General features: G+C 52.4%; 1 protein-coding gene and 1 long non-coding RNA gene across 4 annotated transcripts in view; one reads left to right on the forward strand and one right to left on the reverse strand.

Moving 5' to 3' along the window:
* Positions 1-24,499, reverse strand: part of MVB12B (multivesicular body subunit 12B) — a 262,005-nt gene that overhangs the window by 25,993 nt on the left and 211,513 nt on the right. For all 3 annotated transcript variants that reach the window (XM_053204608.1, XM_053204609.1, XM_053204607.1), the window contains exons 8-9: positions 13,377-13,432; positions 10,742-10,801 (exon numbers count right to left, since the gene is read on the reverse strand). In XM_053204608.1, the coding sequence (XP_053060583.1) occupies positions 10,742-10,801; positions 13,377-13,432 (116 nt within the window). The remainder of the gene's footprint in view (positions 1-10,741; positions 10,802-13,376; positions 13,433-24,499) is intronic.
* Positions 7,259-13,020, forward strand: LOC128312103 (uncharacterized). The gene is made up of 3 exons (XR_008290936.1): positions 7,259-8,303; positions 8,449-9,474; positions 9,941-13,020. It is a non-coding gene; the product is annotated as an uncharacterized LOC128312103 (long non-coding RNA).

The raw sequence follows: 24,499 nt of genomic DNA on the forward strand, positions 1-24,499 counted from the left end.
CCACTCCAGAGGCACCCTCAGCTCACAAAGCACCTTCCAGCTGGACGCCGACGGAGGAGGAGGAGCGTCGGAGAGCTCTGAAGAGTGGAACATTAACTCCCATATCCCTGCCCCATCACACAGCCCCAGGATCCCCCCTCTTCCGGAGTGAGGTTTGAATGGTTTCTGCTGAGACCTTTCCCCATGAAAGCTCTTGGACCTCTCCTCCCCCACTGCCCAGCAGCAAGTCCTGAATGGGCCGGGGCCCAGTCATACCTTTGTGCCTTTCTGAACATTGGGACACTGTCTCCCGTGAATAGCTAAACCCTACTGTCCTTAAAGGCCCAGCTAAAGGGACACTTGTTCTGACACATGTTCCCTTCTCCCCTGGGGAGAATTCATCACAACCCCCGGGCCTCCACAACACCTCCCATATCCCTCGGTGCACGGTCAGGATGGGCCACAGCCATTTCTGTAGCTCCAGAGCCTGGGGAGGTTGTGGTCCAGAAGAGGTGGGTGGGTGGATGGATGGGTGGCTGGGTGGCTGGATGAATAATGGATAGATGGGTGGACGGATGGAATAGGATGGGTGAGTAAAGGGACAGAGCAGGTCTCTGGGAACAGCCTAGTGCAAAGGAGAGAAGGTAGGTAGCTTAGGGGCTATATTCTCAGGCAGGTCAGAGGTCATTCTGATTTTCAGTCCTTAGTGGAAGCAGCAGTCAGTCCAGTGTGGGTTTTCTGAATTCCTACAGCCCTCTGAGCAGGATGGTGGGATGCACCCTATCATGTGGTATTTAACTCATGCGTGTAAAGTCCCGAGCCTGGTGCTTGTCCACACCACCCCTGTGAATGCAAGATTATGAGTCTAAGTGTGATTTGTGTTGGTATCTCTACGCACACACTGTGTACAAGCTGGAGGTTCACACATTATTGGCTCGTGGGGTGTTTAAAAATAAACACTGAGAAGTTGAGAGAATGCATAAAATGCCAACATTTTCCAGCTTTTATTAGACAAACGGGGCTACGGCAACTCTGGATGTTCGTTTTTGTGACTGCAGGCCGCTTCTTTTCAAGAAGCATGCGTTTTCCGGTTTGCCACACTCCCCACCCCTCCCTATAAACTGCCCAGCCAGGCAGTGGTAACTGCTGTGTTATCGCTGTGATTGATTTTGTGAGTGTGTGGGGGTGATGGGGACAAAGGAAGCAAGAAAGTGAAATAATTCTTGTAGCCATGACTATTACAAGTATGAAAATGAAAGACTGAGAAGGCCATGCAATTTTTAAGAAAATGGGGGAAGAGCACATTTTGTGGTGGAACCAAGGGTTGCTGTGTGATTAACAAGGACACAGAAGGCGTCTTACGTCCCTGCCCCTCCCCCGCCTCACCGCAGGGCTGGTGGCCTGGTGGGCGCCTGTGTGACCAGCCTGTCTGCTCTGCCGTGGAAGGACGGTGCCTTTGCTGCTGAAAATGCCATTTCTGTGTCTGCGGGCAGCCGTGGGGACTTCCCCCTCACTGGGCCAGCATTTCAGGGTTCACCCGAATCTTACCTAAAAAAAGCAGCTATTTGCGTTTTGCCTCCCCAGGCTTGCCCCCCTCCTAAGCGACTTGTAGGAAGGATTTAAAACAATACCGCTTTCTAGCACTGGAAAACGAGAGGCTGTGTGGTCGCTCTGGGAAAGTGCTCTCCCTGATCTTTCTGTCTTCATGCTTTTTACCTACATGATGGGCAACCTTGTAAGAGTTCGGTTTGGGGGGAGGGGGAGATTACTTTAAAACGTGGGGGATGAGCGTTCTCAAACCATGGAGAGGAAAATCCTTTGGCGAAGGACTTGGCAGGAGACCACGTATTCACCTTGACCTCAGTTTGAACAAGCATACGCCCCACGGGGGCAACCGGGACAGGTGATTCTGTCCGCTGAACGCTCTCTCTGCGTCAGCTTCATTTCCACGGGCTCAGCCTGCTCCTCTTACTTCTGCGATGAATGCCCCGGGCCCCTGTGGGAGCAGTCTGGGTGGTGGCTGCTGCTAGGTGGGCTGGGGTGGGGGAAATGCTATGGGAGAGGACGCTGCCGTGGGGGGCGGGGCGGGGGGGGGGGGACAACGCTGCCTGCGGAACCAAAGGGGCGGTGGCGGCTGGGGGCGCAAAGACTCTCAGAATTAGGAACTCTATGAACATAATCCAGCATATTAATATGCTGTAGAGAAAATATATGATCATCTCAATAGATGATTAAAAGACATTTATCAAAAGCCACCATCCATTCCTGGTAAAAAACATTGAGAAAAGCAGAAATAGACGGCTAATTCTTTAACAAGATTAAAAAAAAAAAAAAAAGACGTCTATACGAGCAAGCCACAGCAAGCAGCATTATGGGTTGTTGAAATTAGAAACTTCTGTTAACCCACAGGTAAGACAAGGAGGCCCGGTGGCCGAGGTCCCTGGCAGAGGCCTGCAGGAGAAGGGACAGACCCAGGGAAGAAGGCCACATGGGTATTCGCAGGTGACAACTGCCTGCCAGGGACAGGGACACCAGAGGAAAGCAGCTGAAAAACCAGCAGAGACAACAGAAGAAGCTGGTGAGAAGCCAGCAGCTTCTTGATACACAAACGTCGGGGAAATAAAATGGAAGGAAAGAGCCATTCACAAGAGCCACAAAAACATAAAACACCTGGAATGACCTAGAAAGAAGCGTGCAGGATCTCTACAAAGAACTATTCTACTCTGCTCTCTGGATGGAGCCTCTTCATCTAAAACGCCAATCACACCTCCGTTCATCTATGTAGTGAATTCAGTTACAGTAAACACTAGAACAGAGTTTTTGGAACCTCCCCCGCCCCCCAAAGATTCTAAAGTTAAGTTGGAGGACTAAGCATGTGAATATAATTAGGACCATTTGGGGGTCATAAAGGGAAAACTCTATCATAGATTAAAGTTTATTATAAAGTTGTAAGATTCAGAACAGGGTGGCAATAATATAAAAAGAACAGAGTCAAAAGAAAGGTCCACTGATCCGCTTACATAACGAAACAATAGGAGGAAGCCAGGATTTAAAATTCACTGGAGTGGGGGGGCGCCTGGGTCGCTCAGTTGGTCAAGCATCTGACTCTTGATTTTAGCTCAGGTCAGGATCTCATGGTTGTGAGATCGAGCCCTGTGTCCGGCTCTGCCAGCACAGAGCCTGCTTAAGATTCTTGAAATTCTCTCTCTTCCTCTCCCTCTGTCCCTCTCCCCTGCTTGCATTCTCTTTTGCTCGCTCACTCGCTCGCTCTCAAAAAAAAAAAAAAAATTCACCGAAGAAAGCAATCAGTATTCAGAAAATTGGCTAATGCTATAGGAGAAAATAAAGCTGGTCCTTATTCTTATCTTCTAATAAGTTTCAGATGGATTAAGTTGTTGAAAAGAATTTTGTATTTTAATATATTAAAATACGAGAGTGGAAGAAAATAGGACTGATTATTTTTATAATCTGACTATGACACAAAACCCCAAATAAATAAAACGTTAAAACAAAGACAAAAGTGCCCATGAAGAAATGAAAACTATTATGTGGCAGAACACATCATTAACAAGAACAAAAACCACCAGTTAAAGTGTGTGTGTTTGAACATATGACAGAAAGTGGTTATAAAGAATACGAAAAATTCCTTATTTTTTTATTTTATTTGAGAGAGAGGGAGAGGGAGAGACTCCCAAGCAGGCTCCGTGCGGAGCCTGATGTGGGGCTCGATACCACAACCCTGGGATCAAGACCTGAGCTGAAATCAAGAGTCGGACACTCAACTGACTGAGCCGCCCAGGTGTCCCAAGGGCATAAAGAATTCTTAAAAACAAATGAAAAAAAAAATTAAGCCAACAGAAAAAAATTGGGCAAGGGCACAAACAGAAGAGATTCACAAAATAACTACAAATAGGCAATAACCATATGAAAGAATGTTCACCTTTCAATCCTGGTGCTGCTCAGCTATAGTTAGAGAATGTGGTGGGGGGGGGCAGGTGCCCCCTCATACACTACGGGGTGGGGTGGGGAGGTTTCAATGCGCACACCCGTTTTGGAAGACAAACTGGTAATATATATTCTTCTCAAGAAAGACCCAGGGGAGAAAAGACACACGTACAAAGAAATATACTGCAGCAGCGTAAGAGTGAATAATTGGAAACAACTCAAAAGTCAATCAATAGTGGATTGCTTAAATAAATTATGGCATAATCATAAAAGGGAACCACATGTAGTCATTAAAAAGAATGAGGTAGGTCTGTGCAGAATGATGTGGAAGGTTGTGCCAAGTGCAAAGCCAGGTACTGAGATCACGCACGGTGTGAGCCTACCTCACGCGTGTGCGTCCACCTTTTACTTTACGTGTTTCTGTGATGTTTGCAGTTTTATAAACATGTACGACCTACCTTTGAACTCAAGGGGAACACCCTAAATATTAAAAAACGGATTCTGACTGGCAGGGTAGCTGCTTAAGATGATCAACTGTCCAAGACATCTGCTACAATTAATGGGGGAGGGAACTAATCTCGTCTGTGGCCTCAAACTGGTTCTTAAGCTTTGTGGTCAGACTCCTGGAGAGTCTATGAAGTGGCGGTCCCCAAGCTACGTCCCATATTTCAGAAGAAGCCTAACACTTCTCGTGAGCCTTCAGAAAGGCCAACCATTAAACTAATTTATTAGGTTTCTTTGTTTGGGGCTGGAATTATCTCAACTCAGTAAGAATGTGGGTGGCAGCTCTGTGCAATAATGAAAAAGGGAGGAAGAACAGGCTAACTTCTGTTTATTTAACTAAATTTTATTTAATAAGTAAATCAGGAAAATTTCTTTCCCAAAACGTATCCGCTTCCTCACTGAGAAATAAAAAGATTCTGGGGGGTGAAAACCTTCCATCTAGACAGAAGGCAGCTTATTTCCTGTTGCAGTTCCAGACCTGACCACTAGATGGTGCCAAGGGACCACACCACAGAGTTTGCAACCTCTCCCGCCACGAAATCCTTTACCGTTAATAAGCACAATGAAAGCTTTCCAAAAGTAGAAAGAATGAACAATTGTGCTGGGACATGAACATTTTGCTTTTATAAAATTGGGACTCTGCCATTTCATTATTGACACAAAAATCTTCCGCCTCGCTTTCTTCCCACGTATGCAGGTCCCAAATCCACTCTCATCTACTTGAAGGGGCCTGTAGAAGCCCGTGCAAAGTGGATGCCCAAAAGTTGAATTCGAAAATTCTTTTTACCTTGCGCTGCCACACGTGTTTCCATTAATTTCACCTCAACGTCGTGACGTAAATGCTAGTGGAATCGGCCCCAAGCTAAATAAGCAATGAGCCCCATTTTTCAACACACAAACACATAAAGATGTCAGCTCAAACTGTTTACTAATTAACACTTAAAAAGACACAAATTAGATATGCGTGGCTAAGAGCAATTATAATCAAGACGAATTTCTCTAGTCATTTGGGAACTGAGAAAAATGCCTAATTGCTGGAACCAATGTTTTAAAAACTGAAATGACGCCAGTTAGCAAATATGTTCATTTAAAGAACATTCCACGTGACTACACTCTTGAGGGTTGACTACAAACATGAGAACAAGGAAAATATTTAGGTATAAAATTAAAATTTTAAGCTCCCTTAGATTTATAACTTCTTCATTAAATACGTCTGCAGACAGCAGCCCATAAAAACCTGTAGCAATTAAGTGGTTAAATGAACTGCCTCCCTTGTCAATTTTAAGGGAGTGATTAATATTAGATCGTCCCTTTACTAATTAGACTCTCCCGTGTCTTTCAGCTTTAAAGTCGGGTGAAAATGGAGGCTGTGCACCCTACAAGGAAGCACGGTGGGCTGATAAAGCTTCCCTCGTCGTGCTCCGTTTTCAGTGTGGCGCCCACTGAAGGGAGGGTGAGCATCGTGGTTTCCTGCGGGAGGTCGGCAGCAGGTGGGGAAATGGCTTTGCACTGAGCTGGAAGGCAGGACGGGTGCTGGATGCCACTTCATCATAGGAATTGCTGGCTCCTAGGTGTCAAAGGCTTGCAGGTTGTTATGCATGCAGCGTGAAATCTACAATCAAGGCCGCTGTCTCTTGGCCGTTATTCCTTGAGACGAGGGCTGGAGGGTCTGCTGGAGGGGCGAGACTGGGGATGGCCAGGGCCACGGGGCACGTGGGGCAGTGGGTGGGGAGGAAGGATGCAGAGTAATGGTAAGGGGAACAGAGACACCGGGATCATTTTAGGGGCTGCTGCCTGGACTGTGGAGCTGGGACGCGTCTGCCTGGCTGTGACGGGGAATCCATCAGATGGTGAAGTGGGTCAACTGCTTACAAGGGACATAAAGAGCAGCAGAGACGGAGAATATTTATACGTCCATCTTCTCCGAGAGAAGATGCTTCATCACAGGGATTGGCTGCAAAATTACACTTTTCCTGACTCCTGAACAGAAACAACCTTTTGTCCGGGCAGCGGGAAGGACAGTAAGGCTTTCACTGGGACACGGTCCCCCAGGGCCACCACCACTCTCCTGCTGCTCAGCCCCATGGGGGAGGGGCCTGGGCCAGAAAACCTCCCCATCACTGCCACCGATCACCTCCTGTGGCTGAGGGGAGAGGAGCAAAATCTCACTTTCTCATGCTTTGGACTAATTTACACGGCAGAGGCCCTGCTCCCAGCTGGGGACGGACGTGGACGGCAGGGAATATGGCTGCTGGACAACAGGCTGGGCAGGAAGGAGGCTGGTGTCACCACTGAGCACCAGGAGAGTGATGGCACTCAAGTGAGAATTTCTTTAGTAACCACCGCTTCGTCCACTGTCAACACCCACAGCTGAGAGTAGTTCTGAGTCGTGCAGGTTTCCTGTTTGTGAAGAATTCCGCCCCCTCCCCCCCCCCCCAATTTCTGCTCCATGGCATCTACACAGGTTTTAGCCGCGACCTTAAACATGACCATTCTTGGGGGTCTTTCAAGAAACTTAACCAAGTGCTGTATATGCCACAATCACCACGGATGCGGGACCAGCGCTGGGGCTGGGGTGGGGGAAGCCAGGGGACCTGCCCCAGGGTCACGTTGATGCAAAGACTTGGCATGCTACCCCAGGTATCCAAACTCGCAAACTGTGCCCTCTCCACCCAACCACGTTGCCTCCACCGTGTACACGGTCCACATACGTCCCTGCAAATACCCGGTATCTGCCCACCAATGTGGCGGGTGGCTCTAGTCCACACTGTTAGCCACACTGCCGGGGGGGGGGGGGGGGTGGGGGGGGGTGGGGGGTGGGGCTCATACGTCTTCCTGCTGGCCTGGCCAGGGCCCAGCGTCACACTTTCCCTGAAGCTCGCCTGCTTCTGGGGGGAGGGGAGGCTGGAGGTGCACTGCCCACTCATAACTGGGGTGACACCTGGTCTCTCTCCATCTCTTACTGGGGTGCTTCTCGGGTGTGGCAGGCTGGGGCGCACTGTGGGTCCCTGCTTGCGCTGGCTGCTGGGGTATTCCCTTTGGTCCCTAACCACCCAGCTCAAAGCTGACAGGGTGAGGGGGGTCCTTCATGGAGTGAACTATCCCTGCGGCCAAATGATGGTGATAGGGCACAGGCTTAAATTCAGAAACACCCCCAGGCAGAGCAGAGTACGTAAAGTTAAGGTCAGCAGGAAAGCAGACCCACCCCGGTTCTGGACAGACAGAACGCTGTGTTGCCATCAGGGACTGCACTTGAACTTCCTTTACGGCTGGGACCACCGAGCCCAGGTTTCAGCTCTGCACGGGGGCAACAGCACCTGTCTGCACAGGGTGTGGAGAGTGAAGGAGGACAGCACATGGCGGCCTCCATGGATGCCGGCCTCTCCCTGCTGCTTAGGAGCTCAAGAGATCGGGGAGGTATTCAGGATGGGCAGAGAGGCGGCTCGGGTCACGTGTCCGCCCCGAACCCAAAGGGTGTCTCCTGCCTTTTTGTGGGCAAGGGGTTTGGCTTACCAGTGTAAAGTATGACACAATGAGCAAAGCCAAGTCCTCTGCCAGGCAGCCCCCACCCTGCAGCCCCCAGGGGCAGCCAGATTTGCCAGGAATGGGAAGTTGCAAAATCATCCTGACCAAAGGGACACCCAGCGACGCAGGCCCAACCCTCGGAGCCGAGAGCCGGGGCCAGGGGGCTGTGGGCCCAGCTTCTCTCCTCGGCCTCCGACTCCGTGAGCTATGCTTAGTTCAGGGGCGAAAAGGAGCAAGTTCGTGATTGTTTATGGAGAAAATTCCTTGCCATTGTTGCCAAAGCAGCAGCCCGTTCACCAGAGTGTGATGTCAACATACTAATCACCATGAAATGCACGCGGATGGCCTGGGTAAGTAACTTCTAAATCCTCAGATTAAACGAAAAAACCACAGCATTCTTGACTCTGGTGGTGTTTGCGACGGTTTTATATCCTACGTTTCCAACCTCCCCCATCTCCCCTCATTTTAACTCCACTTTAATTTCCTTCAACGCAGAACACAGACGAGTATTTTTAACCCATCACTTAAACAAGAAATCAAGCTTGGCGTGGTCACGCGGGACGTCACTGCTTCGCCTCCAGCGGCAGAGCGGCGTGCCATGCTGACACGGGATGGATTTACGCTGCTCGCCCCCCCTTCCTGTGGACGCTAATAGGGAAGAGTCACAACCAGCGTGACTGAGACCACGGCAGCCGCATGCTGGGCATCGTCCTAAGCCCTGTACGCGACTATCTCGGTCAAACCCCGTAAGTGCTGGCAGTGAGGATTTTTTTATTACTCTCCCAGTTTACAGGGGGGAAGACGGAGGTTTAGAACAGCTAAGTGGCGCTGCTCAGATCTAAGCCCGGGGCGGCCGAGTCCAGAACTCTTTCCTCCCCCCGCCAGCCTCTGCTCAGAGCACCGGACATCAAGACAACGCCTTCTAACAAGACACATGTTTGGGTCAGATTTTCGTCCTCAGCATGAGAATTCAGGTTTCTGGTGGTTTCTGCCACCCGCACCGAGCCTCACACAGGCTCCGCCTACTTTACCCCTTCCCAGTGACTCACGGGCCCAGCCAGGGTCAGGTCGACCGGCCTCCCTTGCGCCGTTGTCCCCATCAGCCCCTTCAAGGGATGTGAAACCACAGACTTTAAGTCATAAGGGGCAGGGTTTGGAGTGTAACTGCTGGGTCTCAATCTTGGGCAAGACCCTTCACCTCCAGAGTCTCAATTTCTGGGGGTGGGAACCAGTGGGAATGTAGGTACAGCCCCGAGCTGAAGGTGAGCACAGAGCAGGTGCTGAAATAAAGGGGGCTATGGCTGTGGCACAGGAGGCCCGAGGCAGGAGAAAACACGACATTCAGACGCTGCCTCCTTGGTCCAGCACACAACACCTCCGCACCCTCAGCCCCATGGTGCCAGGCGCTGGCGTTCGCATATATTCGTGAAGTGTTCCTGAAAACCCCATGACGTGCCTTCTACTGTTATCCCAGCTTCAAACAGAGAGGGGACCGCTTGCCCCCGGTCAGCGTGGAGCCGGGTGAGACGTCTGTGTGACCTTGTCCGTCCTAAAGGGGTCACAGGCCGTGCCCCTGATTTACCCCTGCAGCCAGAGTGAGCCACCTTGAAAGCCACCTTGAAAGAGTGAGCCACCTTCTGCACACGCTCACCGGTGCCACCCTGCGCAGGGCCCCAGGCGATGGCGGTTTGCGAACAGGCGGCGGGCAGAACCGTCTGGGGGCTGCTTGCTTTTGAGAAGGGGGTGCACGGGGCCCCACGTATATACACGGAGCCTATGTATCTCCAATGTGGTGGCCAGCCATTCTTTTCCCCAAGTTCACTGCCCAGCTCCCGCCCCCTCCCCCCAAATCTATAGATGACAATCAGGTTGGTTTTTATGATTTAGTGAGAATCAAAGACAAAGGGGGACTTTTTTTGTCTTGTTTTTGCTATGACAGCTTTAGAAATTTGTTGTACTACATTGATTCAATTTTCCTTGATTTCAGCCATCTTTCAATAATGCAACCTGCTTCTGCTAGCTGGGTATACAGGAGAAAACCCAAAGGAACTGAGAATATTGAAATGGTTCTACCATTTCCATCTTGGAGACAAATGTGCCTCTCAGAGGAGAGCCGGATGCAAGCATGTGACTCTGCCTAACGACCGTCTACACATAAGAGACGACACACACACTCCAGTGATGTCTTACGCAAACAGGGAAAACACTGACCGGCGGGTCTGACCCCAGGCTCCTTCCCTCCTCTCGGCTCTCGTTCCTCAGAGTTGTCACGTGGGCTGGAGTCTTGGATTTCTTTCTTTTTTATTAGGAAAACATCCAAACCATGTGGAACCAGGCGGCCGAATGGGGCCTCGCTTATCAGGCACAACAGAATGTATCCTGATCCTTGCTCTAAACCTGGAAGAGGCTCCTTGGATGTTTCCCCAAACCCCTCCTCATGACAAATAAGCAGGAGGAGGAGAGGGAAAGGAGACTCTGGGCCTATCCCCCAACCTCCACCTTTTAAAAACGGAAGCATTTTAAAACATTGAGGCCGAATTGTTTCATCTGTCACTTAAAACCTTCCGGCTTAGAGAACACAAGGAGGTGTTGGTCATACGTGATTTGAAGCAAAAAACACGTTAAAAGTGAGTTTCTTTTTCTAAGGAATAAATCTGAGCGACACGGAAGTGTTTTCCTTGGAGGCCCCCCCAACACCTAGGTACCCCCCCCCCGCCCCCCGTCCCCGCCAGATCCTGGGACCGCAGACCCGGGCCCCACCTGCCCCCAACTCTGGCAGCTTGCTTACCTCTTTTTCAATTTCTGCCAGAGATTTGATGGTGATTCCCAAGAGATCAAAGGGCTGCATCTGTAAACACAGATCAAGGCATCCTTTTAAACGGCTGGAAAATGCTGTTTCACATTCGCTTTTATGCATGACGACGGTGACATCTCAAACCACCCTATGTGATCTAGCGTTTTCTCTATTCTCTTTCAGTGGAAACCCACCAGGACTCTAGTGATCACTGAGGGTACAGGGGTGAGCGACGGGAGCACATATTGCAGAAAACCTGGCTGACAACAGGGCTGGCCCCTGCTGGCAGGGACCCTGCCTGGTCATGTCGACAGCACCCAGCAAGGTCACAGCCCTCCTAAAAGACAGTGACTGTCACTGATCACTTCCGCCTCTTCTCCATGCCCGTGTCAAAAGCCGGTTTGCTCCTTCCACAGCTGGGGGGCCGGAGGGGCACAGGGCTTCACCACATGCTACCCTGACTGCTCCATCTACGTGGTGGGATGGGTCTAAGCAGTTCCAGGAGGCAGGATGGTCAGTCTCTTGTCTGGGACTCCTTGACATCCAGGGAAGGAGCCGGAGGGAGTTCTAGGCCTCTGGAAATGCAAGGGGAATGAAGGACATGCCCATCAATTATCATTTGAGAAATGAGAAATGATCAGTCGTGGTGAAAACTGGTAACACTGCACTTTAATGGGCGTTTCTAGAAGTTCATGAAGATGGGAACTTTTTCTGAGGACGCTGGCTTTTCAACAGACGACATGAAAAATCAAATGTACATGGCAACAAGGGTCAGCTGGAAGCCTGGAGAAGTCTGGGCTGAACGCATGGTGAGAGGGGACCTGGTCCCTGGGGCCCCTGCTCTGAGCCCTCTCTGGGCACATCGGGCGTTTCATATTCCCGAGGGGGGGGGGGGTTCCGAAAACAGGCAGCCGGGACGAACAGGTGAAACCGGGGTCTCAGACAAAAGCCCAGGCCTTCGTGGTTCCCAGCCACAGCCCAGAGGTGGGGCTTCCTCTCCTGTTTCGGAGCAGGGTGGCGGGGCTGGGCTGGCGGGGGAGGTTAAAGGACAGAGCACAGGGGGTGTGCGGCACGGGGCTTGGCCCAAGCCACCGGGCCTCGGGCACGTGCTGAGTCGGCAGCGCCGGGCAGCAGCGAGCTGGCGAGGGCGATCTTGGGGCAGGGCCACCGAAGTCGGCACTCCGCTCCCGGGGCTGCGCTGCCAGGAGCCACAAAACAGCCCCGCTCTCCCCCGCTGCCAGCCCGAGTGGCAAGAACAGGGCTGCTTGCCCGCCATCCAGCAGAGGTCCAGCTGTTGCATCATTAGGCTCTAACTGCCCCACTAAACTTTCCCGATTGGAGCCGGTGCGCAGGACAGAACAGCCTCTCCGAGGGAGCGAGGGAGCGGGGCGGGAGAGGCGCCAGCGTTGCCATGGCAACGCGGCCAAGTGGCGTCGGCTGAAGTTACTCATGCTCCGCAAGTCACGTCACGAGCATTTTTCAAGATTAAGCTGCTTACCAGAAGGGTTCAGAGGAGGCCTATTATATTTCATGAAAATGGAAACTACAGAGCAGGTCAAATCGCAAGCCGGGTGGTTTTAAGCTGGATCCAAGAAATACACTGAAGGATTCTTTAGCTGGTGCCCAAACTGGGGCCCTCACGGTTATTAGCTACTCGAAGCAAAGTTCTGCAAAAAGGATTTAAAAAGCCCTGAAACAAGTCTATCGAGCCTGCACGGGCCAGGCCTGTAACAGTTGAGGGCGGGGGCTCTGCACCCAAGGTGGGGGGGCACCATCTGACAGGGTCCCAGGAGTGCCAGGTGGGGTGGGCTCCCCCCCCAGTCTGGGATCGGGCCTTCAGGCCCCCAGCCAGCCCCCTCAGGCCCCCTGTCATCAGAGATAGCTCAGGGGCCCCGGCTGGCCGGTGCATAGCATGGGGTTCCTGGGGGCCCACAGTGAGCGGGAGAGCACAGCCACAGGCACACACACTAGCCGGCCGGCCCTGCCATTCCGAGGCCTCCCTCCAATCCAGAGCAGAGAGTGTGGTTATCGCAGCATCCGGCAATGACCATGGAAAAACCAGGCAGCCTTCTTTCTGTAAAATGTCGTCACGGTTAAATAAAAAAAAAACAAAAATGAAGTTGAACCTGGGGGCGCCTGGGTGGCTCAGTCGGTTAAGCATCCGACTTCAGCTCAGGTCGTGATCTCCTAGTTTCCGAGTTTGAGCCCCACATCGGGCTCTGCGCTGTCCTGACCTTCGGACCCTCTCTGTCCCTCCCTCTCTCAAAAATGAATAAACGTTTTAAAAAAAATTTAAGAAGTTGAGCTTGGAAACCAAGAACATTCACAATGAGCCCAATTTATGGTCACATTTGGGAAAAAAAAAAAAAAAAAGGCTTGGCCATGGCCGAATCTGAGTTTTTCCGCTTGCCTGCCTCCCTCCTTCCCCGCCCCTCGTGCCTGCTTTTCCCTAACTCTCTGAGCACCTGCTACGTGCAGCCATAGCTGAAGGGGCCCAGAGACAGAGTTGGGACAACACGAGGGAGGACCGGGGTGTGAGGGCTGCCGGGGGGGCCCTGTGTGATGAGCAGAGGGAACGCAGGCGGGCTGGGGGTGACAGGACAGAAGGGAGATCATGCAGAACACTTACACTTTCTGGAACACAAGAAAACTTCTCTGAGATCATAAAAGGCACACCATCCATTGCTGCAAAAGAAGAGAGGAAACGGCATTGCAGACACCGGTGACGTTCAGGGACTTGAGATGCTGACGAAGTACAAGCTGACGCGGGCACAGGTACCACCCCTGCACCTAGGACACTCACCCGGTGCAGAAGGCCAACACCTCACACGCCCCCGGAGCACCACACAGAGGCACAGACCAGAGCCATGGGGGCAGAGAAGGGCCTAAAGGCTACCTAGGAGTCAGGCCTCTGATCTATAAGCAGCGGGGGCCACCAAGGGGCTGGTGGCAGGAACAGAGGCTCAGGCAGGCGGGGAGGGGACACAGCTGTGCTCTGTGAGGTGGGCAGCGGACGTTCTCTCAGCTGAGAGTGACACAACCCTCCAGGCTGCCGGGCCCACGGGAAGGGTCCAGCTTGGAGGAAAGAGTGACTTGGGCGTCAGAAGGACTAGGTTTGAAGCCTGCCTGTGGGTTTCAGGGAGCTTAAGTTACATTTTAAAAGGAGGATGGCAGGGCCTGTGAGGAAGGGTGCGTGTGCACTGGAGGCATGTGTGGCGCCTGGCACGGAGCAGGGTAGGGGCAGCGTGGCCACCGTGGTTCAGCCTCAATCCCCTGGGCCTGGGCTTTTTTATTTTTTTATTTATTTTTATTTTTTTTAAACTTTTTTTTTTAACGCGTATTTATTTTTGAGACAGAGAGAGACAGAGCATGAACGGGGGAGGGTCAGAGAGAGGGAGACACAGAACCTGAAGCAGGCTCCAGGCCCTGAGCTGTCAGCACAGAGCCCGACGCGGGGCTCGAACTCACGGACCATGAGATCATGACCTGAGCCGAAGTCGGCCGCTTAACCGACTGAGCCACCCAGGCGCCCCGGGCCTGGGCTTTTTGAGATGGACTGCTGTCTTCAGGGGACAGCAGAATGGGAATGGGTCCCAAGCAAACAGAAACACCAGGGTCTGTGGTGTAGTTCCCTCCCCCTGGCCCTGCCGGCAATGGTCCTGAGGCACACCGTGGCCAAGGAGGACGTGGAGAAGACGTGGTGAGTGGGCTCCCTGGGAAGCAGCTTCCCCCAGCATCCAAATGGGGCTTCCCTGGCATACAGGTGGCAATTTCTTTCAGTCCTAAGGAGGAAGAGTCGCGGGAGTGGAAAGAAGAAAAGCAGGAGAAAAAGAGAGAAGTCTGGGACAGAGTCAGAGAGGTCTGATCGCCAAGAGGATCATTTTACTCTATGTTCGTAATTTATTTTGGAGAGGAAAAGAATGAAGCCTTCTCTGGGAAGTCTGAAGAAAAGGAAATAGCACAGCTGGCCCCAGCTGCTGCACCGCCGGAAGCTTCCTTTCTTTCTAAGGTTGGTGTCCAAGGCCTGTCCCCCTGCCCCCTGGCTCAGATAGAGACTTCCATGGTCAGTGGCGGGCGGGGGTGGGGGGGAGGGCTTCTCCCATTGTGGGGTCCCCGCAAGCCGCTGGGGCTGCCTGGAGGAACTCCAGCTAAGGGCCAGGAACAGTGTGACACTTCCCCTAGAAAGGGGTGATGGGAAGAAGCCCACAGTCATCTTCCGCAGTACGTCACACATTCGGACGTGACAGGTGACATCGGCGCACATATGCGTGCATGCTTGTGTATAGCCGTGAAAACCCATCAGTGAACAGATGACCCCTGAAAGGCTACGTGCTTTCTAGAGGACAGGACGGGGTCCCACCCAAAATCCAAGAAGAGGCCACGATCCCTACCCAGCAACTGCCACCATCTTCCCAACTCCGGCTGTGAGCCAAGGTTCACCCCCGATGGCTCTCCGACCCCTGACCCCCTGCCCCCTTCTCAGTGCCACAGAGGTGGGTGGGCACGTAGCACTTAGCACTTGCCATCATGTCACAGAATGGGTCCTGCTGAGGGCACACAGGTAGCAAGCAGTGACTCAAATCCTCTGACCCTTCCATTAGGTTTAAATGGATTTTCTGAGAACACACCTGCCTCTTCCAGACCAGGGCCTCTTCAAGGTTTTGATGACCATTATCACGCTCTCCCTAAGTCTCCAGGTGGCCCTTCTACGAGCTCCTCCTGATCGACCCAGGCCAGGAAGTGGGTGTGTGTGAGAATATTTCAGTCAGACCAGCCCTTCCCCAGGCCTCCCCACTCACTGGCCACGCGTCGCCCTGCTTCTGGCTGTCCCAAGTCAAGGTGAAAGCCACGGTCTACTTTGCCTCTCCTTTAAATTCCCCAAGCCCACTGCTGTCCCCCGCCAGGGCCACGTCACTCTGCTCTCTGTACACACGTCTGCACACACACACCTCTTGCCGTTTCTTTCCGCCTGTTAGGCAGCGGGGCCCAAGGCTGAGCTCCCTTTGCTCGCCCCACGCACCCCACGCAGGAAGCACGCTGACCCAGGGCCTGGTGTAGTCTTCAGCGAGCCCATCTTCAGCACACAGCCCTGAGCGGAGAAGCCCTGATCATTCATTCACGAGGCTTATTGGCGTGGGGGGGGGGGGGGTTCCGAGAAGCCAGGCGAAGAACTCCCCCTCACTGTTTTGTGGCTACTCCTGAAGGCCCATGTGTGTTTAGAGAACGTGTGTTCTGGAGATGGGGTGATGCGCAGTGGCCTGATCACCCCCGGAAATGAGAGGCCTGGGGAGCAGTGGGCGCAGGGGCGAGGCAGGGAGGTCCCAAGCTGGGAGCACATCAGCTCCCCAAACAGGGGGATTCCTAAGGTGGGGGTCCCCACTGGCACGTGAGGGCCTGCAAGCCCATCACAGAACGCCCTCTCCCCTCCCCTCTCGTGCTGACCCCTGGCTGCCCTTCTGAGTGCCCCTCCAGCGGTGAGCCATCCCAGGGGCGCTCCCCCTCCTCCCCGGGGACCTGGCCGGGGCCACATCTCTCCTGGCAGTCCACGAGAGTCCCCTCTGCATCCCCGCATCCCCGGCACAGGGCAGGGCCTGGAGGGGCTCGGTGGCTGGCCCCACAGGGCACATACCTAAGCCCCTGGGGGCTTGGTGAGCTGCTGACTGCCATCTTCCCCTAGTAACTGGGAAGATTTAAGCAGGGAGGAGGAGTACTTGGGTTTTTAAAAAAAATTTTAGCACATTAGTAAAAATTCAGTAAATTTCGTTGAGGTGAAATTCACAGAATATAAAATTAATCATTTTAGAGGGAACAATCAGCGGCATCTGGTCCATTCACAATGTTGAGCAGCCACCACCTGTCTCTTCTTCCAAAGCACTTCCCCCCTCCAGAGTCATCCCCCAGCACTCAGCACTTTCCCTCTATTCCCCACAGCAGTGTGTTTTTCTCTCTCCTTCCAACTGACGGTCATGCCTTTGAAAAGAAAGATCTAGAAGATCTGGCTCTCCGGACCATGGTGGCCTGGCCTCCTGGAATGTCGCGTTACTCCTTCTCAGGTTAGGACAGGGAGGCACACACGCACGCACAGCATTTCCAAAAGGCCCGTCTTAGCTTCTGAGACAGACCAGAGGAAGTGGGTAGGTCTCTCAGCTGCCTGGAGGGAGTTTCATTCAGAGGCGCCTCCCCCACCATGCTCTCAGGCCCTTCCCCCACCACGCCCTTCCCCAGGTGGAGACCTTACTTCCAGACCTGGAGAATGGGGGGGATTTGTTGGGGCCAAGGGCCAGTCCCCCACGTGAACATCAAGGTGTTTGATGAAGGTACTCCTTCTGGTCCTCGATTAGGGTCAAAGGCAATTTCCTCACAGAGCAAATTTCTCTAGGAGGCTGAAGGCAGAAGACCAGAAGCGACGTCTTTATGGGGCCACACTAGAGGCAGCCCTTGTGGACAGAAGAAAGGGAAGAGGCACCCCGAGACTGTGTGAGAAGAGGCAGCCGTAGCCTTCAGAGCTATGCTGGCCTGGCTCGCCCCACGGCTGGTGCCCTGCTGATGGGCTCGGCGGCAGAGGAGATGGTGGGGAGGACCACTCAGATCCAGTCTGACTGCCAAGGGGAGCTGACTGGTGAAGGGAGAGAGATGGGAACTTTGGGATGAATTTCCACTTTAGAGTTCACGATAGAAAGACGGGCACGGCTGGATGCTTCTCATGTTCTAGAAAACAGACTTTTAACGGGTTTGCAGGAAAAAGAAAGCAAGTTGATAGGGTCCTATGGGCTGAAGTTCCCGGACGGAGCTGGCGAGAGGAACAGGATGCTGTTGCCACGAGGGGAGCCCCTTAAAAGGGGAGCCAATAAAACTTTGCTAAACGGTCTGCCAGCCAAATTTCATTTATTTAAAAAATCTAGTATATCAAAGGCTTGAGTAGGCTGAAAGAATGTGGATTTTAGCAAAGTACTTGGCAAAATTTCTCACGTTACCTGTGTGGACAAGACAGATAAATATGGCTGGACAATGTTAAGGGGAGGGGAATCCATAACTAGCTGGACTAGATGTTCAAGAAGCTGATTAATAGATTGACACCGACCTCAACTGACCTCTCCGGAGGGTGCCCAGGGCGTTATCAATTAGTTCAGTGAAGACATGCCTAGTAGGCTTATCTAGGATGTGGCTGATGGAGAGATCTGGGAGGAGAGTCTATGAACCGGGTAACAGAAATCCAATAAAGATCTCAAAAAATTGGGATCCTGGGCTAAATTTAACAATGGAATTTACTGAAGGTCAATGCTAGTAAGTCCTGTACTTTAGGTCTAAAAAACCTACTGTATTAGGTGGGATGAAGGACATGTGAAATAACAATAGAAGACATGAAAAGAGACTGGTTTGTAGCTGAACAGGTCGGTAACGTGATTTGGTATTTAACCAGGCAGGAGGGGTCCCATGGGTAAGTTATGGTGCGATAGTCCTGGTGCTGGTGAGAGAGCCGCCATCTTGGTCTGCTCTGGGCTTGACTGTGAGTTCAGTATGGGGACTGATCTCTCAATGGGTCCTCTCAGGTGGCCTACAAGGAGTCCCAGGATGGTGAGGGACCTGAAGTCAGACCACGTGAGGAGAGGGGAGGAAACCATCAGGTCTCATGCTCCAGGAAGGTGTCATCCTGTCCATTTTTGTTCACCCTCTAGAACCCAGCACTGTGCCAGCACATGGGGAAGGGCAGAAAGATGGGGATCCTGGTCCAGAGAAGACTCGAAGGTGATCGTAACCAAATGTCTGCACGTATTTTCAGAGCTACCACAGGGCGAGGGCTAGAGGGATGGGGCAAGGACGAAAGGGAGGAACAGCAGAGTTGGCTGACCAGGGTCCAGGCAGAGGCCACGTGCTGGGGAGTGAGGGTGGGATTTTATGTGTTGGGGAGAAAGCTGATCTGTGGGACTGCTGAATCCCCTTCTAATTCCATAACATCCATTTCTACTCTTTATCTGGGCAGCCATTCCATATTTTAAAATATCTAGAGATTTGCCAAACATAATTCTTAAAATCAATGGCACACATTTTTCATGTGTTCCAAAAGAGTGTTCATAAATCATCTCCATCCTGGCTACTCATGGGGGAGCCACGTTACTTCCTTCCTTTCTTTCTCCCCTAGCTGAAGCCAGTGTTTTGTCTTCACTTTTCTTTAGTGCTCAGAGACTGTGACACTCGCTCAGTCTATTGCCGAGTCTACTCAGAGAGACACGTGGGGGAGCTGGAGTGAGAGCTGTGAGCGAGGGGGTCCCTGCTCTCATAGAGCCACTGTTCGGATCCCCCAGGCTGCCCTCCCAGGCAGCCGGGGTCTGGGTGGGGGATCTCAGGCAGGCACCGCCTGGCCAGTCCGTGGCCACAACCCAGAAGCAGGGACAATGCCTGTCCTTTTCTTGCTGGCACCAAAGGCGGCATTCCTGGGGCACACGGCAGTCCCCTCTCTAGGCCCCTTGGCTCCCAGGGACATGACAAAGCCCCCTTCCCCACCCACCGCCAAACCCTGGAGGTAACAGAACCGCTCCCAGTTCTACAAACGAGGCAAGAGGATAGGAACCTCCTCCATATTGGGTGGTGAACACGTAGCAAGCAACTTAAGCCTCAACACGGATCGCTTGCAAGTTATACTCAAGGAAGCCGCAGGGCGCCTGGAGGCTCAGTCGGTTGAGCATCTGACTTCGCCTTACGTCATGATCTTGCAGTTCAGGAGTCCGAGCCCCCATCGGGGTCTGTGCCAACATCTTCGGATCCTCTGTCTCCCTCTCTCTGCCCTTCCCCCCCCACTCTCTCTCAAAAATAAACAATTAAAACATTGCAAAGAAAAAAAAAGGAAGCCGAGGCCGAGAGCAGTCAGGTGCCAGGATTCGAGTACAGAGTCCAGCTTACAGTGGCTGTGTCACTGTAGGGCTGCGGCGGGAGGGTGGGCCTGGCGGTTCAACGGCCTGGGTCTCACCTCCAACTCAGCAGGTGCGGACGTGTGGCCCGGCAGGCCGCCCCACCACTCTGAGCCTCGGCTACCCTGTGCGATGGGGGGAAAGACGCAGCTCTCAGGAGGCTGTGTGAGGGTGACAGGGACCCCGGTCACAAGAGAAGCAAGGCCCCCGGCCCGCAAATGGTGGTTTCCGCCCCGACCTACAGCCACGCGCCAGACAGGCTTCCTTTTAGTACCAGGACTGTGTTTCCTTCTTCTTCTTTTTTTTTTTTTAAATTTTATTTTTGGTGGCAGTTTTAACAAAATGCTGATCCACGGCACGGAGCAGCATACAGCACATGAAAGCCAGGATGTGCCGCGGGCTCCGTAGTGCAATTAGCATTCTCCTAAACAAACGAGCTTCAACAGAGCTGTAATTAAGCAGGCCTGTAATTAAGTATATGCCCTTTATCATAACGATCATGCTTAAAAATGGCATGATGCACGGAACTCTGTTATTAATGCTGTAATCCCAGACTGAAGTGCGAGTACATAGAAATCAGCGTGTCAGGCCTGTCACCGGAGTGTTTGTAAAATACATTAAAGAAAAAAACCCAGGAAACAATGAGCTCATTCAACTGTTCTTTTTACAATCAGGCACTACAAGTCAAGAGGATTGTGAATGCTTACAGAATCTGCAAGGTTTAAACAAATAAAGCTCTAATCTGCTACCACCCCCTATTCTAAAGAAGGAGAAGGGGGGGAATTTCCCCCCCCACCCCCCGACTGACCCGAATACCTGACTTTGCTATTCTTGGGGGAAGTAAGTCCAATTTGCACACCGTATTTGTTTGGACATAGAATCAGACTCCTGCTTACACAGCCTAGCTAGGACCCTGCAGGAACTCTGGCTGGGGATGGGACAGGCTTAGAGTTCCTGGACCTTCCCTTCGCACGGGGACTATCACTTTACTCGAGAAGGCACTCCCTCAGAGCCATCCCTTGAACTCTCTCCTCCAAACACACACCATCGGACTTCTGCGGGCTCTATGCCAACCCACCACCGACCAGTTCCCGAGGGCTCCAGAACCACGGCCACCCTGTTGCCTTGGGGTACCCACAGCTGCTCAGGGCTGCCCACCCCTTCCCTCACAGACATCTCACCGAGGAAGTGCTCTAATCAATGCATGTTTTAATTTCACCATGCTTGACAAAGGGTCATAAAATCACGTGGCAAAAAATGTGATATTTAAAGGAAAAGACTCCATTCCCAGCATCTCAAGTATCGTCTGCTTATAGGTAAAGCCCTGTAACGTGAACTGGAGTCACAACAGCTCAGAAGTACTTGCACAGACGATGGCGAACGAGGTGGCTTATTGGCAGGTGGTCATTTTCCGAATAAAGGTAAATGCAGCTGGAATGGTGCAAGGCCTTTACTCCCGGGTACCTGCTTGTAAGTAATCAGCAACCTGACCCTTTCTTCTCTCCTTCCCAGTGGATTCAAGAGTCCTTTACAATTTGTGACGGGAAAGATGCCAACACCTCAAGATCTCAAGGCCGGTCCTCAAAATTCATTTGCACACCCAAACACCAAGCCTGTCCTGTTTTCTTGGTGATTTCACTTTGGGGATATTCCCTGGAAGAGATCTGTAGACACCTCCAGGACTGTCTGCTCAGTGACATTCCAAGTGAGTCCACATAAGGCCAACCACTTCGTTCTGGATCCCCAAAGCAATTTGTTTTTCCAGTTATTCATAAGCCCAAAGAACTGACTTATTAGCCACAGTGCCCTCCTGAGGGAGGAGGGAGTGGGTGCCAGAGTCAGACATGTGTGAGCCCTGAGCTGGGCTCAGCCACTTGCTGGCTGTGGGATGTGTTGGGCAAGTCACTGGGCCCAAGTCACATGGAAGAGGACTAACCACGCCCACTCTGCAGCACTGCTCTGGGGATGAACCCGCAGGGGAGAGAGGGCAGAGCACGGCCCCACCTGCAGCGGGCACGGAGCATGCGGTAGTTACCAGTGATTCGCAGATACCAACAGCCCCCCGCTTCTGCAGAGGCGTGATTCAGGCCGGGTCCACCACGGACTCAGGACAAGGGTTTAATCTCTCTGTGCCTCTCTTTCCTCAACTGTAGAAGGAAAGGATCATACCTGGATCGCTGTGAAGCTTAAAGGAGGTAAAGCCCCAGGCACAAAGTACGTGCTCGATAACGGTCACCATGACCATCATCGCCACTGCAGTTGGGGAGAATGCCCTTCCAAGAGAGTAGACCTCTGTGGTTTTCGACCTTTTACATCAACACGTTACGTGCAGCCACATTAAGTTCTGTAATCCGGGGCTGTGAGTCCCAATCCAGAGGCTTCTGGAGGTGCCGAAGCAGTGCCCGCCCCAGAGTACCTCAGTGCCCCCCACCCCCCGACCATGGCTCTCCATGGGGTCTGCCATCTCTGGCATTATAGGTCAAGCTCAAGTAGGAGCAAGGCCCAAGCTGGGCCCAGGCTGCTTCATGTCCCCCAGGAAAGAGTCCCAAAAGTGAAGTAAAGAAAACTGCCCCTGGGTGCCAGGTCCATGAGAAATAGCATATTCTTCAACATAAGGTGGCTTCACCTGACAAATGAATATTCTCTGAGGTTCTACTGAGTGGGGGCAATTAGGAAGTCTCCCCGCTTCATTTCTCAGCCTCCCTGTCCCCCACACAGAACAACACCTGCCAGTAAGTGTCACTTTAGTCATGTGGCCCACTTCATCCCCCCACATCCCTGGGAGGAAAGTGAGTCCCTCCAACATCTGCCCCCCCACTTCCAGAGCTGCCCCTCAGGGGCCCGGGAGCTGGGGCCTGAGCAGAGGGAGCCTAGAGGGCAGGAGTCCGGAGAGGTTGGGCCACGCGTGCTCCACAGCCACGGGAAACTCTAGGCCTGTGCACAAGGACATCTTCCTCCCTCTGCTGCAGAAATGCTTTTTAATTTTTTAAGTTTATTTATTTAGAGAGAGACAGAGAGAGTGAGCGGGGGAGGAGCAGGGAGAGGGGGAGAAAGAGAGAGGGAGAAAGAGAGAGAGAGAGAATGAATGAATGAATGAATGAATGAATATCCCAAGCTGGCTCTGCACTGCCAACTCGGAGCCTGATTTGGGGCTCCAACCCACGAACCATGAGATCATGACCTGAGCCGAAACCAAGAGTCTGACACTCGACCGACTGAGCCACCCAGGCGCCCCAAGAAACGCTTTTTAAATTTTCACAAGTATTTAGTGGCTTGGGCAGAGACCTACTATGTTTTGCTCAAGGTAAAGATAAAATCCAACTAAGTGACACTTTTCCCCATGAGCAAAAGGCTCCTGGACTGTTGAGGAGCCACGGGGTAAATGTCCCCAGTGCGGGACAGAAACTCCTAAGCGAGCTGGAGCGTAACAAAAGGGGCTCTGTAAAGGCAGAGTAAGAAGCAGACGGAGGGCCAGCGAAGGTCTGCTGCCCCTGGGAGCGACCACAGTCCTCCGGAACACAGGCACGGTCGGAACAAGCAGTTCAGGCCACGGCGAGTTGGGGATGGGGGCCAAGTGCGGATGCGGAACAGCCTGGCCTCTAGCTGCTGAGCGCCGGAACGTCAGGTGCGAGGCATGCGGGCAGGGCTCGGCTGCATGGGCAGGAACACATGCCTCCCCATCTTCTCAAGACCGACTCATACACGGGCAGTCCCGACTTAAGACGGTTCCACTTACGAGTTTTCCACTTTATGATGGTACAAAGGGACGTGCTTTTGGTGGAGGCCAGATTTCAAATGTTGAATTTTGATCCTATCCTGAGCTAGCGATGAGCGGAACGGTCCCTTCGTGGTGCAGGGCGGCAGGTCCCAGGCAGCCAGGTGACCACAAGCCGACGGCCATGCTATCCCCGAATAGCCATCCTGTTTGTCACTTTCAGTACAGTATTCAACACATTACAAGAGATAGCCAACGCTTTTGCAGCATATAGTAGGTTTTTAGACCCTCTTGCCCAACTGTAGGCCACCTTAAGTGTTCTGAGCACGTCTCAGGTAGGCTAGGCTAGGCTATGATGCCGGTAGGGCAGGTATAGTAAATGCATTCTCAACCCGCGATGGGTTTATTGGGACGTAACCCCACAGGGAGACGAGGAAGACCTGTATCTTTTTAAGTTGTATTTTTTTAACTCCCTCAATAAAGCAATACATTTTAATTTCGAGAGAGAGAGCGCGAGCAAGTGGGGGAGGAGAAGAGGGAAGGAGCAGAGAGAGAATCTTAAGCAGGCTCCACGCTCGGCGTGGGGCTCCAGGTGGGGCTGCATCTCACAACCCTGAGATCACAACCTGAGCTGAAGCCAAGAATCAGATCCTTAACCAACCGCACATAGCACGCAGGCACCCCAGATGAATACATTTTCTGAACAAACAGTTCCAAAAGTATAGCTGAGTTGAAGTGCCCCTTGAATTCAGAGCCCTGATCCCACACCCTCCTCAGGGCTAGCCCTGGATGTGGTCTATGCACGGCCCATGGGGTCTTCCCAGCCTGTTTGCATGTGTGGAATACATGCACGTACGGACCCGTTTGCATATGTAGAGAAGAAATACAGAATTTTGTCTTGTATGTGCCTGTGTTTTTCATAAAAACAGTATCACCGCAGAGCTAACTGTTCTGAATTTTGCTTTTTTTCAATAGCTGTCAGCGTTCCCATGTTGGTAGCGACAGACGTATCTCGGTCTTTTTAACGGCTGAACAGGAGAGTGGAGAGACCAGCAATGGCCAGCTCATAAGGAGCCCTGACTGCCATTTTAAGTGGCCTGCATGTCACCACGAGGTCCCTGGAGAGCCACT

Source organism: Acinonyx jubatus, chromosome D4, assembly GCF_027475565.1.
Source record: "Acinonyx jubatus isolate Ajub_Pintada_27869175 chromosome D4, VMU_Ajub_asm_v1.0, whole genome shotgun sequence".
Lineage (NCBI taxonomy): Eukaryota > Metazoa > Chordata > Mammalia > Carnivora > Felidae > Acinonyx > Acinonyx jubatus.